At 38.4% G+C, this 12,578-nt stretch overlaps 2 protein-coding genes across 3 annotated transcripts; both read right to left on the bottom strand.

Annotated features, from left to right (window-relative positions):
* Nucleotides 1-63: 63 nt before the first annotated feature.
* LOC108820383 (1-acyl-sn-glycerol-3-phosphate acyltransferase 3-like) lies at nt 64-2,266 on the bottom strand. Its single transcript, XM_056993019.1, has 11 exons — nt 2,261-2,266; nt 2,137-2,159; nt 1,913-2,039; nt 1,798-1,837; nt 1,645-1,718; nt 1,507-1,566; nt 1,091-1,249; nt 894-1,019; nt 711-803; nt 544-633; nt 64-455 (listed from the first exon to the last, which is right to left on the bottom strand). The coding sequence occupies exons 1-11, from the start codon at nt 2,264-2,266 to the stop codon at nt 279-281; spliced, it is 975 nt and encodes a 324-aa protein (XP_056848999.1). The 3' UTR covers nt 64-278.
* A 4,816-nt stretch (nt 2,267-7,082) lies between these two features.
* Nucleotides 7,083-11,168, bottom strand: LOC108821216 (uncharacterized). Of its 2 annotated transcripts, XM_056992581.1 has the most exons (4): nt 10,294-11,168; nt 8,779-9,540; nt 8,542-8,703; nt 8,309-8,447 (listed from the first exon to the last, which is right to left on the bottom strand). In XM_056992581.1, exons 1-3 carry the CDS (start codon nt 10,804-10,806, stop codon nt 8,584-8,586), a joined length of 1,395 nt encoding a protein of 464 aa, XP_056848561.1. In that variant the 5' UTR covers nt 10,807-11,168; the 3' UTR covers nt 8,309-8,447; nt 8,542-8,583. The 2 variants fall into 2 exon arrangements, with proteins under 2 accessions (XP_056848563.1, XP_056848561.1); XM_056992583.1 differs by lacking the exons at nt 8,779-9,540; nt 10,294-11,168 and adding an exon at nt 7,083-7,432 and having other exon boundaries at nt 7,514-8,447; nt 8,542-8,702.
* Nucleotides 11,169-12,578: the final 1,410 nt, after the last annotated feature.

The following is a 12,578-nucleotide window of genomic DNA, read 5'->3' as shown; positions in this document are numbered from 1 at the left end:
TTACTGGAGTTTACTTTGAGTTCATCGTTAGGGATAAACCGATACCTAGATTAGATATTAGAAGATCTGTGATTGCTTGCATTGTCTTGGAAGACATATCGGGAGGGAGCTCGTTGAGTGTACTTTCGAGTCACACCAGTTCCTAACAAACATGTCACTGCTTTGAATGAAACACCCAAAAAGCTTATTGACTGAAACTGTGAAGTTTACATAAGTAATGTCTTATGCGCGACACAAAATACGTAATACACATATTCATTAGAAAGATAACCAAAGTTCTAGTAGAGGTTGTTAGGCACTGTGCCCCTTGATTGGGTGGATTGGATCAGAAGTCGCACTGTTAAAGCTTCAACCACCAAGAAAAAGACAAAGAAACAGATGATATTGGCCATGGAGAACCACTGAAGTAGCTTGAAGCTGCCGCATATGAGGAGACAGAACCAAGTTAACACCAACTGTTTCCAGACGGTTCCATAAAGATTGAGAGATGATTAGTTCTAGCAATAGTTTCCAATAATCTGATAGTGTTTATACGTGTCTTACAACCAATGGTTTGATTGGCCGGCAAATTTGGTGAACGTCCAAGTCGCTGAACACATCATTTGTTGTGAAGTAATTTTCAAGTTGAGCGTCCTGCTTTTACAAAAGAGATGAGAGACCAAATGAAAAAAAAAAGTTTGATGATGAGGATTTGTTTTGGTTTGTCAAACCTTGGCGACAAACCGATCTTGCAACCACTGTGCAATGTTATCTGCAGTTTCTGGCAGTTGACTCATTTGGTAACGTCTCATCTGCAAATTCACCTTCAAAACAAAGAAGAAACAGAGAAGTGAGAGTAGATCAATCTGAAGCGAGAGCTATATAACAGACACAGTGATGAAATCTCTTGTAACCTCAGATGGTTGGCCGCTGAACATACTAAGAAATGTTGGTGGAGACTGTTTCTTATGAACTGTATATGTGCAGTCATAAATCGCAGGAACAAAGGAGCGCATGTGAGCTACCGCTGAAACAAATCCCTGATGTTGCGAACGTAAAATACAAGTGAAGCAAAAGCTCATAAAATAACCTGAAAGAAAGTAAAGGTCACCTTTGTGCGAGGAATCAAAACATTGCGAGGAGATGGTACGCCTTTTAGAGATGCGTAATCTTTAGCAGCTTCAAGATTTTCTCGAGTGAATCGAGTTCCTTCGACAAAAAGAGCCAGCCAGAACGTTGTAGGAAAGTCCTTCAGTTGATTAAAACCTGCCTGCCAAAAAAAAAAAATAGTTTTAATAATCAATAACTCGAAACAATATCTTAACCTTGAGGATATTTTCATCCTTGGCCCAATTTTTTTCCAAGAAGATGTATTCTGAAAACCACATGGACCAACCTATTATCTGTGTGATAGTGTTGCAGTGATTCAGTAAAAATATGACTAAAGACAGTAAACCTAAACGCCACGAGCTCTAACCAAAGAATAAACTGGTAACTTTTTTTTGAGTATGGCTCAAACAAACTCACTGGAAAGTACTTAGCTTCTTTCCTCATGATTGCTAGAGTACTTCCCAGACAACCTGAGCGCTGTCATACAAATATTTCAGAGACAGGAAAGAGTTTTACGGAACCAAGAAATGTCCTGAAGAAGTTTTGTTTCAAGACCTGAGCCGTGACCCATCCGATGAGCCAGTCGATGTCACCTCTATGATTGCATAAGACAAGTGCATGTTCTTTACCTGAAGGTGTTGTAATAATATCATGAACACTTAAATATCAGTGGGACTTATAAGAAGCCGAATTACATAATCATCTTACCAAGTAGTTCAAGAGTCTCTGCATCAGCATACAAATTGATCTGCAATATCAAAAGATTACAATCGCTACATTATTACTGAAGAAGAGATCAAGAAACTGAAAAGAGTCACCAAACCTTGATACAAGCCCACCAATCAAAGAGCCATATGAGCTGCAACCAAAGTAACTCCACAACACTTGTGTTGATTCTTCTATACCAACTTATTGAGACAGGACGAATTAACAAAGATGCATAACAGAAGCTGTGTTCCAAAAGGAACCAAATGTATTAACCAGTCTCTTCCATTGAGAAGACAACAAACTCAAAAATAAAGATTTTTTATGGAAGTAGTGAATGACCTGAATGAGGTTGATGATGAGGCCTGAAACCAACAAGATCAAACCAAAAGGGACAATGACAAAAGCCGCAAAGATCGCCATGCTTGAGAAAGAGAAGAAGCAGAAAGCAAACAAGACGGCAAACTTTCATAATCTTTTGGTTGAAGTTATACTTAAATTGTTTGAACAAGGTTGCTTAACTCGTAGAGAAAATACTAGGTTTTTGTTGCCAAACACATGCAGACATGTGCATTTATGAATTATCACAAAATTGCAAACTACAAAAAAAAAATTGACAATTTTGCAATTACGAAACGGTGTCGTTTAGCTATATTCTTCTGACAAAACTGGAAGAAAGGACTCTCTCTCTCTCTCGTCCTGAGTCCTCCCTCTGCTGCGCTTCTTCGCCAGATCAAAAACTCGTCTTTTCTTTTCTACTGTCCAAAGAAACCGTGCTTCTAATTCAATTCAGTAAATTGATTGATAGGGAGGAAGGAAGCACTGATGTCGAGATTCAGAGACACAGGGCAGAGGAGGATTTCAAGGACTCTGTTCGGAAAGCTGCTGTTTCTAACGAGGTGCGAGTTCCCCTCCCTTTTTCATCCCCAAAGGTTGCTGCTTTATACATCACATTCCCATTTGAATTGTGTGTGTGTGTGTGTGTTTGGCAGTCTAAAGTAGCATTGAACAAGAAGTAAGATGAATAAAGATTATTTACCTTAGATGGATCGTGATCTGTTATGGGACAAAGGACAAAAAAAAAATCCACAACCGCCAAAACTAATCTATTGTGGGACAAATGTATCAAAATTACGATTTTATCCTTAATGAAACTTCAATATCAACCATTAGATCAAGAATTCTCACGTTATAACGTGAACCGTCCGATCTGAAATATTAACAAAAATGCCATTAATGAATCTTACCTCTCAGCCGTCGGATCGTATGAGTATGTTTTAATCTTGGCCATTGATTACCTTCCTCTTCTCTCTCGCCATTAATGAATCTCATCACTTCTCTTCTTCTTCATTTCTTCCTCAACCATACTCATAACTACGAAAATTCATTCACTTCACCAACCAAAGCTTTCTTCTTCAACTCTTCACCCACAAAGCTTTACCTCTGTATCTTAGGGTCTTTCTACAGGTTAGAACGCCGTGAGACAGCCCATTTGCGTGGTCCTTGGTTCTCAAATCGATTGGTAAGTGTAAACTCTCTTCCTCTCTCTCTCTTTTGTCTCTTTTTTATGCTTTTATTGTTATTTGTTTCGGTTTAGTCATATAAAATGTATGTTAACCGTATTAGTCAGATTATAAGGTTTGATATAATCTTGTTAGAGTATGAAACATGAAATTGTAGAAGATATCATTTTCGTCTATCGTACAACTAGTACAACTTGTAACACAAAATCTGTTAACAACCGGTTTTACTGGTACAACTGATGTAGTATTACTGACATTATTATTAAAAACGAATCAATAGTAAATCTGGTACCACTCTGTGTAAAACATTAAATAGGTGGTATTGGTACAGCTCGTATAACTTGTAGTAGTCATGTGCAAAATGAACGTAGTATAACTGGTCTTACTAGTATAACTTATAACTACTGTGATATGTAAACCAGTCAAACTGGTAATATTAGCATAACCGGTATTTTTTGTAACCGTATAACTCATATAACTTGTATAGTATTGTTGGGTTTTACTCATTTTCAGGAACTATGGATAGTAATGGGTCTGTGGTGATATATTTTGAACATGGTGAAGAGCAACATATTTCTACACTAGTGATGAAAGGAAGATATGAGGAGATTACTTATTCTGAGTTGGTTGATAGAATAGCCAAGAAAATGAAGATCGATGTAGTTGGGACGAAGCTTCAATTGAGTTACTTTCCGCTGGCAATGAATAATAAGAGGCCTTGCTATATCTTGGATGATGAAGATGTTTTAGGATATTTAATGAAGGTAGATAAGAAAAACCGACGTAGTGTCTTGCATGTGGAGCTTAAGGAAATTGTCTTAGGAAATCAGAGTAACGAGATGTTTTCTATGAATGAGGAAAATCTGAGTGATGCCGGAGCTAATGATGACATGGCTGGAGTTGGAGAGTTGGAAATTGTTCCTCATATTCGGATCCCTCATATTCAGGAGGATGAGTTTGAGCATGAGAAAATCAATGAAGAGGGTGATGAAATGGATGATAGGGAGGAGTTGCCGGCTGTTACAGCAGTTGAACCTCCTGTTGTCAATTCAGAGTGGGATGATGGCATTGATATGAGTTTGCATCAAGAATTTGCGACTAGAGAAGAAGTGAGGGATTTAGTGGACAAAGGTGTGCATTCTAATTGTTTTGAGGTTGATATAATGAAGTCGAATCCTCGGGTTTACATATTGAAATGTCGTGGGGCTGGATGCAGATGGTATTTACGAGCTGCAAAGCTGAAGAACTCTGCTTTTTTCTCTATCAGAACTTATAGAAAGATGCATACGTGCTCGCGTGGAGATGCAACTATCATGAAGAAGAAGAAAAGAGGTACACCAGGCTTGGTCGCATCAGTGGTGCACAATGATTATCCCGGAAAATACAAGACTCCGGATCCAAAGACTCTCATAGATTTGGTGAAGAATAGACTGGGTGTTGTTGTTTCATATTCTACGGCTTTGAGAGGGAAAAATAAAGCTTTGAGTGATTTGCGTGGTAACCCGGAGGAGAGTTTTGCTAGGCTGCCATCTTACTTGTACATGTTACAAAGGATGAATCCTGATACCATTACACGATTAGAAGTGGATGAGAAGAACCAGTTTAAGTATATATTCTTTGCGCTCGGAGCTTGCATCGAAGGGTTCAAAGCGATGAGGCAAGTGATAATAATGGATGGAACTCACCTGAAGGGTGTGTACAAAGGAGTGCTTCTCATTGCCACTGCTCAGGATCCAGATCATCATCATTATCCCCTCGCTTTTGCAGTAGTAGATGGTGAGAAAAATGCGAGCTGGGAGTGGTTTTTAACCATATTAAAAACTTTGATACCAGATGATCCACGGCTTGTGTTTTGTACTGATAGAAACCAGAGCATCATCAAGAAAGTACACGAGGTGTACCCGTTGGCAATCCATGGATATTGCAATTATCACTTGTCTAATAATGTCAGCGGAGCATGCAGCAATGTTAACAAGAAAGGAGTTGCCAGTAAATTTCGCCAAATTGCTGGTATATACAACGAGGTGGAGTTCCGAAAATGCTACAATGATTTCAGGAGAACGTATCCTCAAGCGGCCGCATATCTTTATGACAGTGTTCATGAGACTAAATGGGCAAGATGTAAATTTCCGGGAGAAAGGTACAACATAGACACAACCAACACTGTTGAATCTATGAATGGTGTTTTGAAGGAACCAAGGAAATATGCACTGTTGCCAATGCTTGATGTGATCGTGGCAAAGATGACAGAATGGTTTAACAAATACCGTATAGAATCTTTACGCGTACCAGAGAGGCAGATACTAGTCCCGTATGTGCATGGGATATTGCATCACAATTATCCTAAGGCAAAAAAGCTCACGGTGACCGAGCTAAATACATTTGAAGGTCACTACAATGTGGTTGGCAAAGATGGTCATGGTTATTTTGTTGATTTGAGCAACGGAACATGCTATTGTAGGTATTTTGATATTGATCGGTATCCTTGTGTGCATGCACTTGCTGCCATCATGAAGCGTGGAGAAATGGCTGAACATTATTGTTCTAGATATTACTGGATGGAGCAGTGGACTTTGGCATATTGCAGGACAATATATCCAGTGCCTCATCATTCAACATGGGAAAGTTCTGAAATTCCTGAGGAAATCCGATCTAAGGTTGTCTTCCCTCCGTATGTGGAAAAAAAGAAAGGAAGACTACAAGTTACTAGATTCCCATCTGCAGGAGAATACCATAGGAAGAGAAAGAAGAAGTATCCACCATTGATTGGTGAAAACGAAGAAAGTGGCAGTGATGACAGTGGCAGTGGCAGTGACAGCAGTGGCAGCAGTGACAGCAGTGGCAGCGAGGCAAATGGGGACGAGGGAGGTGACAACGAAAATGATGAGTGAATCTTACTTGTTAACTTGTTATAGAACTTATTTATGTATTGTAGATTTTATTTAAGTGTTGTAGAATTTATTTATGCCTTGTGTTGTTTCAATCAGGTAATACATGTGCAACATGGTAAAACTTCATAAAACATAACACTCATATATATGTGTTGTCGTACTGGTACAACTAGTAAAACTAAAATAGGTTGTACTCGTCTAACTAGTACAACTATGTCTATTTTACTATAATAGGTTCGACTAGTATAACTAGTACAACTATGCAGGTTCTGAAATTTAAATATTCTTTGGGGATTTCCATATTAATAAAACAATCAAATAGTCTAATTTTTATGTGATTGGATAGGTTTCTTTATGTTTTGTATTGTTTTTTTTTTTCTGGATTTTTAGCTCCATCACAAAAGTTTGCTTAATCTACCTTATATATTTAAGGTTTGTTAACTTGTTTGTCCACATATTTTTGGCAAAACATACATGACAAGTACTTTCACAATAGCGATGATGGCAAAACATCCGGGCAAACACATGTTAACATAAATGAGTGGTACAACTAAGATTATGGTATTTTTTCTTTGGTACAACTAATATATTCAGGTTCCACTGCCAAAGTACAACTCTGTACAAACTAGTATAACTAATAAACTAGTGCAACTTTGTGCAAGTTGGTATAACTAATAAACTAGTACAACTGCATAGAAACCAGTATAACTAAAAAACTAAAACAACTTTGTGTGCATAATGTGTTTCAGATAAGTGGATTCCCAGATAAGTCCTACACGTTTTAATTCAACACTAGCTGTACTAGTTTTTCTAGTTATTCTAATTTTATATTTTTTGGCATCAACTATGCAGTTTTACTTGCTCCCCACCTGTAAATGCAACCTGTTCAACCACCAAATTAATTATACACATACAAGATTGGATTTAGGTTTTTAAAACACACACACATACAAGTTCATCCGTTTTAGGTTTTAAAACAAACACATACAAGTTCCAAAAACACAACATAGTTCAACATTTCACCAAATTAGTTTGGCGTAAAAGGAGACCTCAACAAATGAGAAACCTTGGACACCCTCTTTGGCCTCTCACCAGCATCCTGTGAATCTGTCTTGTCCGCAGCAGTTTTTTCCGCAGCAGCCTTCTCAAATCTCTCTGCAGTGTCTGCCATAATCTGAAGTGTAGATTGCTCATCTCCATCCTCATCAAATCTCTCTTCAGTATCTACATTGAACAAAAATACATCCTGACTTAGATCATCATCATTAAAAATATAATTTGAAATTATATGTTAATATGACTTACCTTGCACTAACTTCTCAGCAGCTGTCTCACCATCCTTCTCAGCCTCAATCTGTTTCTCACCATCATTCTCAGCCTCTGCCTCAATCTGCTTCTCACCATCCTCGTCGTCCTTATCAGCCTCATCATCATCACTGTCAACCTCATCACCATCCTCGCCGTCCTTATCAGCCTCATCATCATCACTGTCAACCTCATCACCATCCTCGCCGTCCTTATCAGCCTCATCACCATCCTCCTTATCAGCCTCATCATCATCCTTATCACCCTTATCACCATCCTCCTCATCACCCTCCTCCTTATCAGCCTCATCATCATCCTTATCACCCTCATCACCATCCTCCTCATCACCCTCCTCCTTATCACCCTCACCATCCTCCTTATCAGCTTCTTTATCACCCACCTTATCACCATGCATCTCGCCCTCCCTTCTTCTGCCTCCTGAAACATAATCAGTTTCAACTTGGAATGACCAATTTTCTCTCTGAATCTTGTCTTCTTCCAACTCCTTTACTCTTGCTGTCAGAAGACGAATTGTTTCGTCTCTCAATGCAAATCCATCATCCATGCTTTTGTTCAACTTCAACTCTAATTCTCTTAATCTCTCACGACCTGCCTCGCCTCCTGGCTCGCCCCCTGCCTCAACACCTGCATTTCCCCCTGCCTCTAATTCTCTTAATCTCTCACGACCTGCCTCTCCCCCTGCCTCGCCTCCTGCTTCCTCTTGTTGCTCTCGGGTCCTCACATCCATCTCATATAGATCCGGCCAGAATATTTTACTCCCTGGTTGAAGTAGGATCCTGTTCCAACTGTCAACAGCTATGTCTGGCGTATCCCAATCATCTTTCAGCTCCAAGTCTGCAAAAGTCCCTTCATCCATGATTTGATACAAAAGGTCTAGTTCATATCCTACTGGTTCCAAAATACTGATAATCTCCTGAAATATGACCAACAACAAATTACACATTTAATTAAATATGAACTTGAAGAAAATGACATAAACAACACTTAAAAAAATTATAAGCTTTTACCTTTGTCTCTCCTAGCGTCCGATAAATCATGTCAAGTGGAAATCATGTTGTGCCGGTCCTCTTGAACCTCCATTTGCACATTCTTGGACAACCATCAAGACAGTTTGGAACAGGCTCTCTGAATTTTTCTCTAAGGACAGGGATACATTCAAATGCTAATATCTGCACATCATTTCACACAATTACATTAGTTATATTATAACAAATATGCTTATGAAACCCAGGAAATTCATATACCTCCAAAGGGTTGATAAACCCAGGAAATGGCCATTGTGCCTCCTCTGGGATCCCATCACGAAAATGATCCCTCACATGAAAAATCTCTTTCATGCAATCTTCAAATGTGTAACGGCCCCATGGAAATTTGGTGCAAAACTCTAGATCTTCTACTGCTTGAAGAAGGAAATACTCAATGAAGTAATTTGCTTTTGACCTTCCTCTTAAAACTCTAGCCAAAAAGTAAAGAACCAACATCCTCAGACGATCGCCACTACCATCAAACTTCATCTTCTGAAGTTTCTCTTTGACATCTTCTTCTGTCACTTGCAGACCCTTTTCCTTCCCATCCTTTGTCTTCTTCACTTTAAAATACTTTCTCGCAAACTTCATGCTCCCTATCTTCTGATAGTTTTCTGGATATGAGTGGCAGTATAAACCAGAGATAAGGCTATGCTCCCTGATGGAGTATCTAACTGGAACACCGTTTACTCCAAACCAAGCTTGTCTACCCTTTCCTGTATGCATAGTACGAAGTAGCAACATCCACAATCCCATCATTTTTCTTGTTGAGGTACAATCCATGTGGAATATATGCTTGAACTGAGGATGATCCTGAAACCAACTCTTCTCTGAGGCATCAAACTTATCAACCGCGTTCAGCATGGTCAGGAAATCGTGTTGCCGGCACCTTGAGGAGAGCTTGCAACCCTTTTGATAGTCGCTCGGATTGAAGAAAAAACCAGCAGGTCTGTCAGCTTCTACGGTCATATCCCTCTCAACCTGGAAAACAAAAGCAAAATACTCAGTTGTATTGGTTAGACTTATTATACTTTTCATTGTTGTACCAGTTATATTAGTTATAAGAAGTGTGGTTGGTGTTGTTGTAGTTATACTAGTTCCATTGATTCTGTTTTACAACATATTATACGAGTTGAACTAGTTTCATTCTTTTAGTTGTACTAGTTATTCAATACTCAGGTGTATTAGTAAAACTAATTATACTTTTGATAGTTGTACGAGTTATATAATTTATAAGAAGTTCGGTTATACTAGTTATACTAGTTCCATTGATTATGTTTACAACATATTATTACCAGTTGAACTAGTTTCATTCTTTTAGTTGTACTAGTTATTCAATACTCAGGTGTATTAGTTAAACTAATTATACTTTTGATAGTTGTACCAGTTATATAATTTATAGGAAGTTCGGTTATACTAGTTATACTAGTTCCATTGATTCTGTTTTACAACATATTATTACCAGTTGAACTAGTTTCATTCTTTTAGTTGTACTAGTTATTCAATACTCAGGTGTATTAGTTAAACTAATTATACTTTTGATAGTTGTAGCAGTTATAAAATTATAAGAAGTTCGGTTATACTAGTTATACTAGTTCCATTCATTCTGTTTACAACATTATAAACAGTTGAACTAGTTTTATTTTAGTTGTACTAGTTACACTACTTATATAATTACTACTAGTTCAACCCTATCACAAATAATTCTAAAACCATTTTAAATTGATTTGTTACCGTTCTTGGCGTCTCATTATCAACGGCAACCTCGGGTGTGTTTGGATCTCTGTTGTTAGATCCAATCTCCTCATCGTTCTGCTCGTCTACACGATGTGAAGGACTCTTTGTGGAAGAGCCTGAGGTTACTCGAGGTTGTTGTGGATTCTCGGCCTCATTCGCTGCATGAGTTGGTGTTGGCGATTTTTCTGGCTGACTCGGAGACACTGGGCGTGGTGTGGTGGGGTCCGGTGTGGGGGAATGAACGCCTTCATTTTCCGGTGGAGATCCTGCGGTTTCTCTCACACGGTTCCGAGTCCTCTTGGTTGGATTCGACGAGGACCCACCGTCCAGACCACTATCTCGCTTCCTCTTCTTCTTTGTGGTCTCACTCCTCTTCGCCGCTTCTCTCTTTTTCTTAACGGCGGCTCTTCTTTTCGCTGCCGCTTCTTTTCTTTTCACGGCGGCGTTCTTCTTCTTCTCCGACGCTCCCGCTTTTTCTTTCTTCTCGGCGAGACGAGTTTTTGGCGACATTGTAGACACGAGAATTGGAGATGGAGATTGTTGTTTTGAGATGATTGTGCTTGAATCTAAGTTTGATTAGAGATGGGAGGGATATCCAGATGGGAGTTTGAAATCGTGGTGGGTTAGAGATGAGAGTGGTGGTTATGGGAGAGAGAGTTTGAAATCGTGAGTGAGAGAGTTTGAAATCGTGGAAGTGGAGAAGATGATTTGGGAATTTAGGGTTTCAAAGTTGGGTCGGATCGGATTAATGGATCTTGGTGGTTGGGTTTGTAAATAAATTGAAGTTTCTTGGTTATTTAGTCTTTTTGCCCTATTTTCGATTTTGTTTTTTTTTAATTTTTAAACAAAAAAACATGTGGTCCATAATAGATTTTTTTGAACCCTTTTGTCCCTTCCCAGCATTTGATCCACCTTAGATAGCCATGGAGTTACTATATTTGTGACAAAAGGGTTTACTCGGATCTTACTATATTGTGAACTATGAACTTATTCTACTTATTGTGTGTCGTGTAATCTCATCAAAACTCTTTTTTTTTTTGGGCAGATTACTACTGCTTTTATTAAAGCTTGCAAAGAGGATAATCGATATCTTGAAAAACAGCATTAGAAATGAAGAAGCAAAATCCAAAGGATGGCTTTATACTACTATAGCACACAAACATGGAGTGGTTTTGATTCTGAGCGAGAAGCTTCATTCGGTTACTCCTACTCAGTCTCTCTTTTTGTGTGTGTGTGCCTTGTGTCCTGTTTCTCACTCAGCATGACACTAAAAACGTGGAGCTTGGAAACAGAGAGCTTTCTCAAGCAATCCAACGTAACAGTAGCAGCAGAACCTTTCTCTTACTGTTTTTCTTCGTGCTTACTTTCTCTGTTTTGTTCTTAGATTGGTACAGTTAAGAGTGAGTAGAGACCATTCATTATCCAACAACACCACACATTTTGTGTAAATTATTAATCGAGTAAAACTTTTTTAATGTAAACTATTGATAGTCTTTACTCTTCAATGAGTAAAAAAGAAGTAACAAAAACCTAATCTCTGGTATTTACTTTGTTAATAAATCAAACAGAACGACGACAACTTGGACAGATTGGTTTCAGTTTAAGCCAAGAAACAATGCAAAAACGATGAAAAATATGTCTGCACTTCTTCAAACGACTAATCTCATGATCATCCTCGTACTCTTCCAAACAAATTGGACAACAACGTTTACCGCACGCTTCTTCTTGTTCGTCGTCTTTTTCTTTGATATCTTTGAACAGTAAGCCCTTTATCAATCCGGTTTCAATGTCTTGTTGAGTCTCTGGAGTTTGGTCGGGAGGTAACTCAACGGAACCATTACAACGGCAACGGCAACAGCAACAACAACATATGATCGTGAAGAAGAAGAAGATGGTGAACTCAAGGATAGCTTTGTCAATATCTTCCATCCTCTCTCGCTAGGTTTCTGCCTGTTACTACCAAAAGAAATATAGAAACATGTATTTTCAGTTATAAATAAAAAGCATTTGGAATTTTATATCAAACTTCCTATACTAGGGTAGATTTTTGTTTTCCTTTTTTCTTTGGAATCCTAATCATGTTGTTACATATATTTCTTTATGAGATTTAGCATTGTCATGTGCATATCATATAAATGTCTACGTAATATGTAATCAGGTTTACACAGGCCCGGCCTAACAAATTTGATGGCCATGACATAATATACATGTTTGACCAATTTATGCATATGTATAGTATAGATCCTTTTTTCTAAATAAAAAAGATCTTAGTTATTAAAAAA

The sequence above is a fragment of the Raphanus sativus genome, chromosome 8 (genome assembly GCF_000801105.2).
Source record: "Raphanus sativus cultivar WK10039 chromosome 8, ASM80110v3, whole genome shotgun sequence".
In the NCBI taxonomy this organism is placed as follows: domain Eukaryota; kingdom Viridiplantae; phylum Streptophyta; class Magnoliopsida; order Brassicales; family Brassicaceae; genus Raphanus; species Raphanus sativus.
Note: the sequence above shows the minus strand (reverse complement) of the source record. Positions and strands in the feature narration are given on the sequence as shown.

What these genes read in the sequence shown, in the direction of transcription:
- LOC108820383 (XM_056993019.1), bottom strand. An exon ending in AGAGACTCTTGAACTACTTG is followed by an intron (nt 1,719 to 1,797) that starts GTAAGATGATTA and finishes CAACACCTTCAG; the next exon opens with GTAAAGAACATGCACTTGTC. An exon ending in TCGGATGGGTCACGGCTCAG is followed by an intron (nt 1,567 to 1,644) that starts GTCTTGAAACAA and finishes TTTGTATGACAG; the next exon opens with CGCTCAGGTTGTCTGGGAAG.
- LOC108821216 (XM_056992581.1), bottom strand. Translation starts at nt 10,806, where the DNA reads ATGTCGCCAAAAACTCGTCTCGCCGAGAAGAAAGAAAAAGCGGGAGCG. An exon ending in ATAATGAGACGCCAAGAACG is followed by an intron (nt 9,541 to 10,293) that starts GTAACAAATCAA and finishes TTTGTTTTCCAG; the next exon opens with GTTGAGAGGGATATGACCGT. An exon ending in GGTTTATCAACCCTTTGGAG is followed by an intron (nt 8,704 to 8,778) that starts GTATATGAATTT and finishes AATGATGTGCAG; the next exon opens with ATATTAGCATTTGAATGTAT.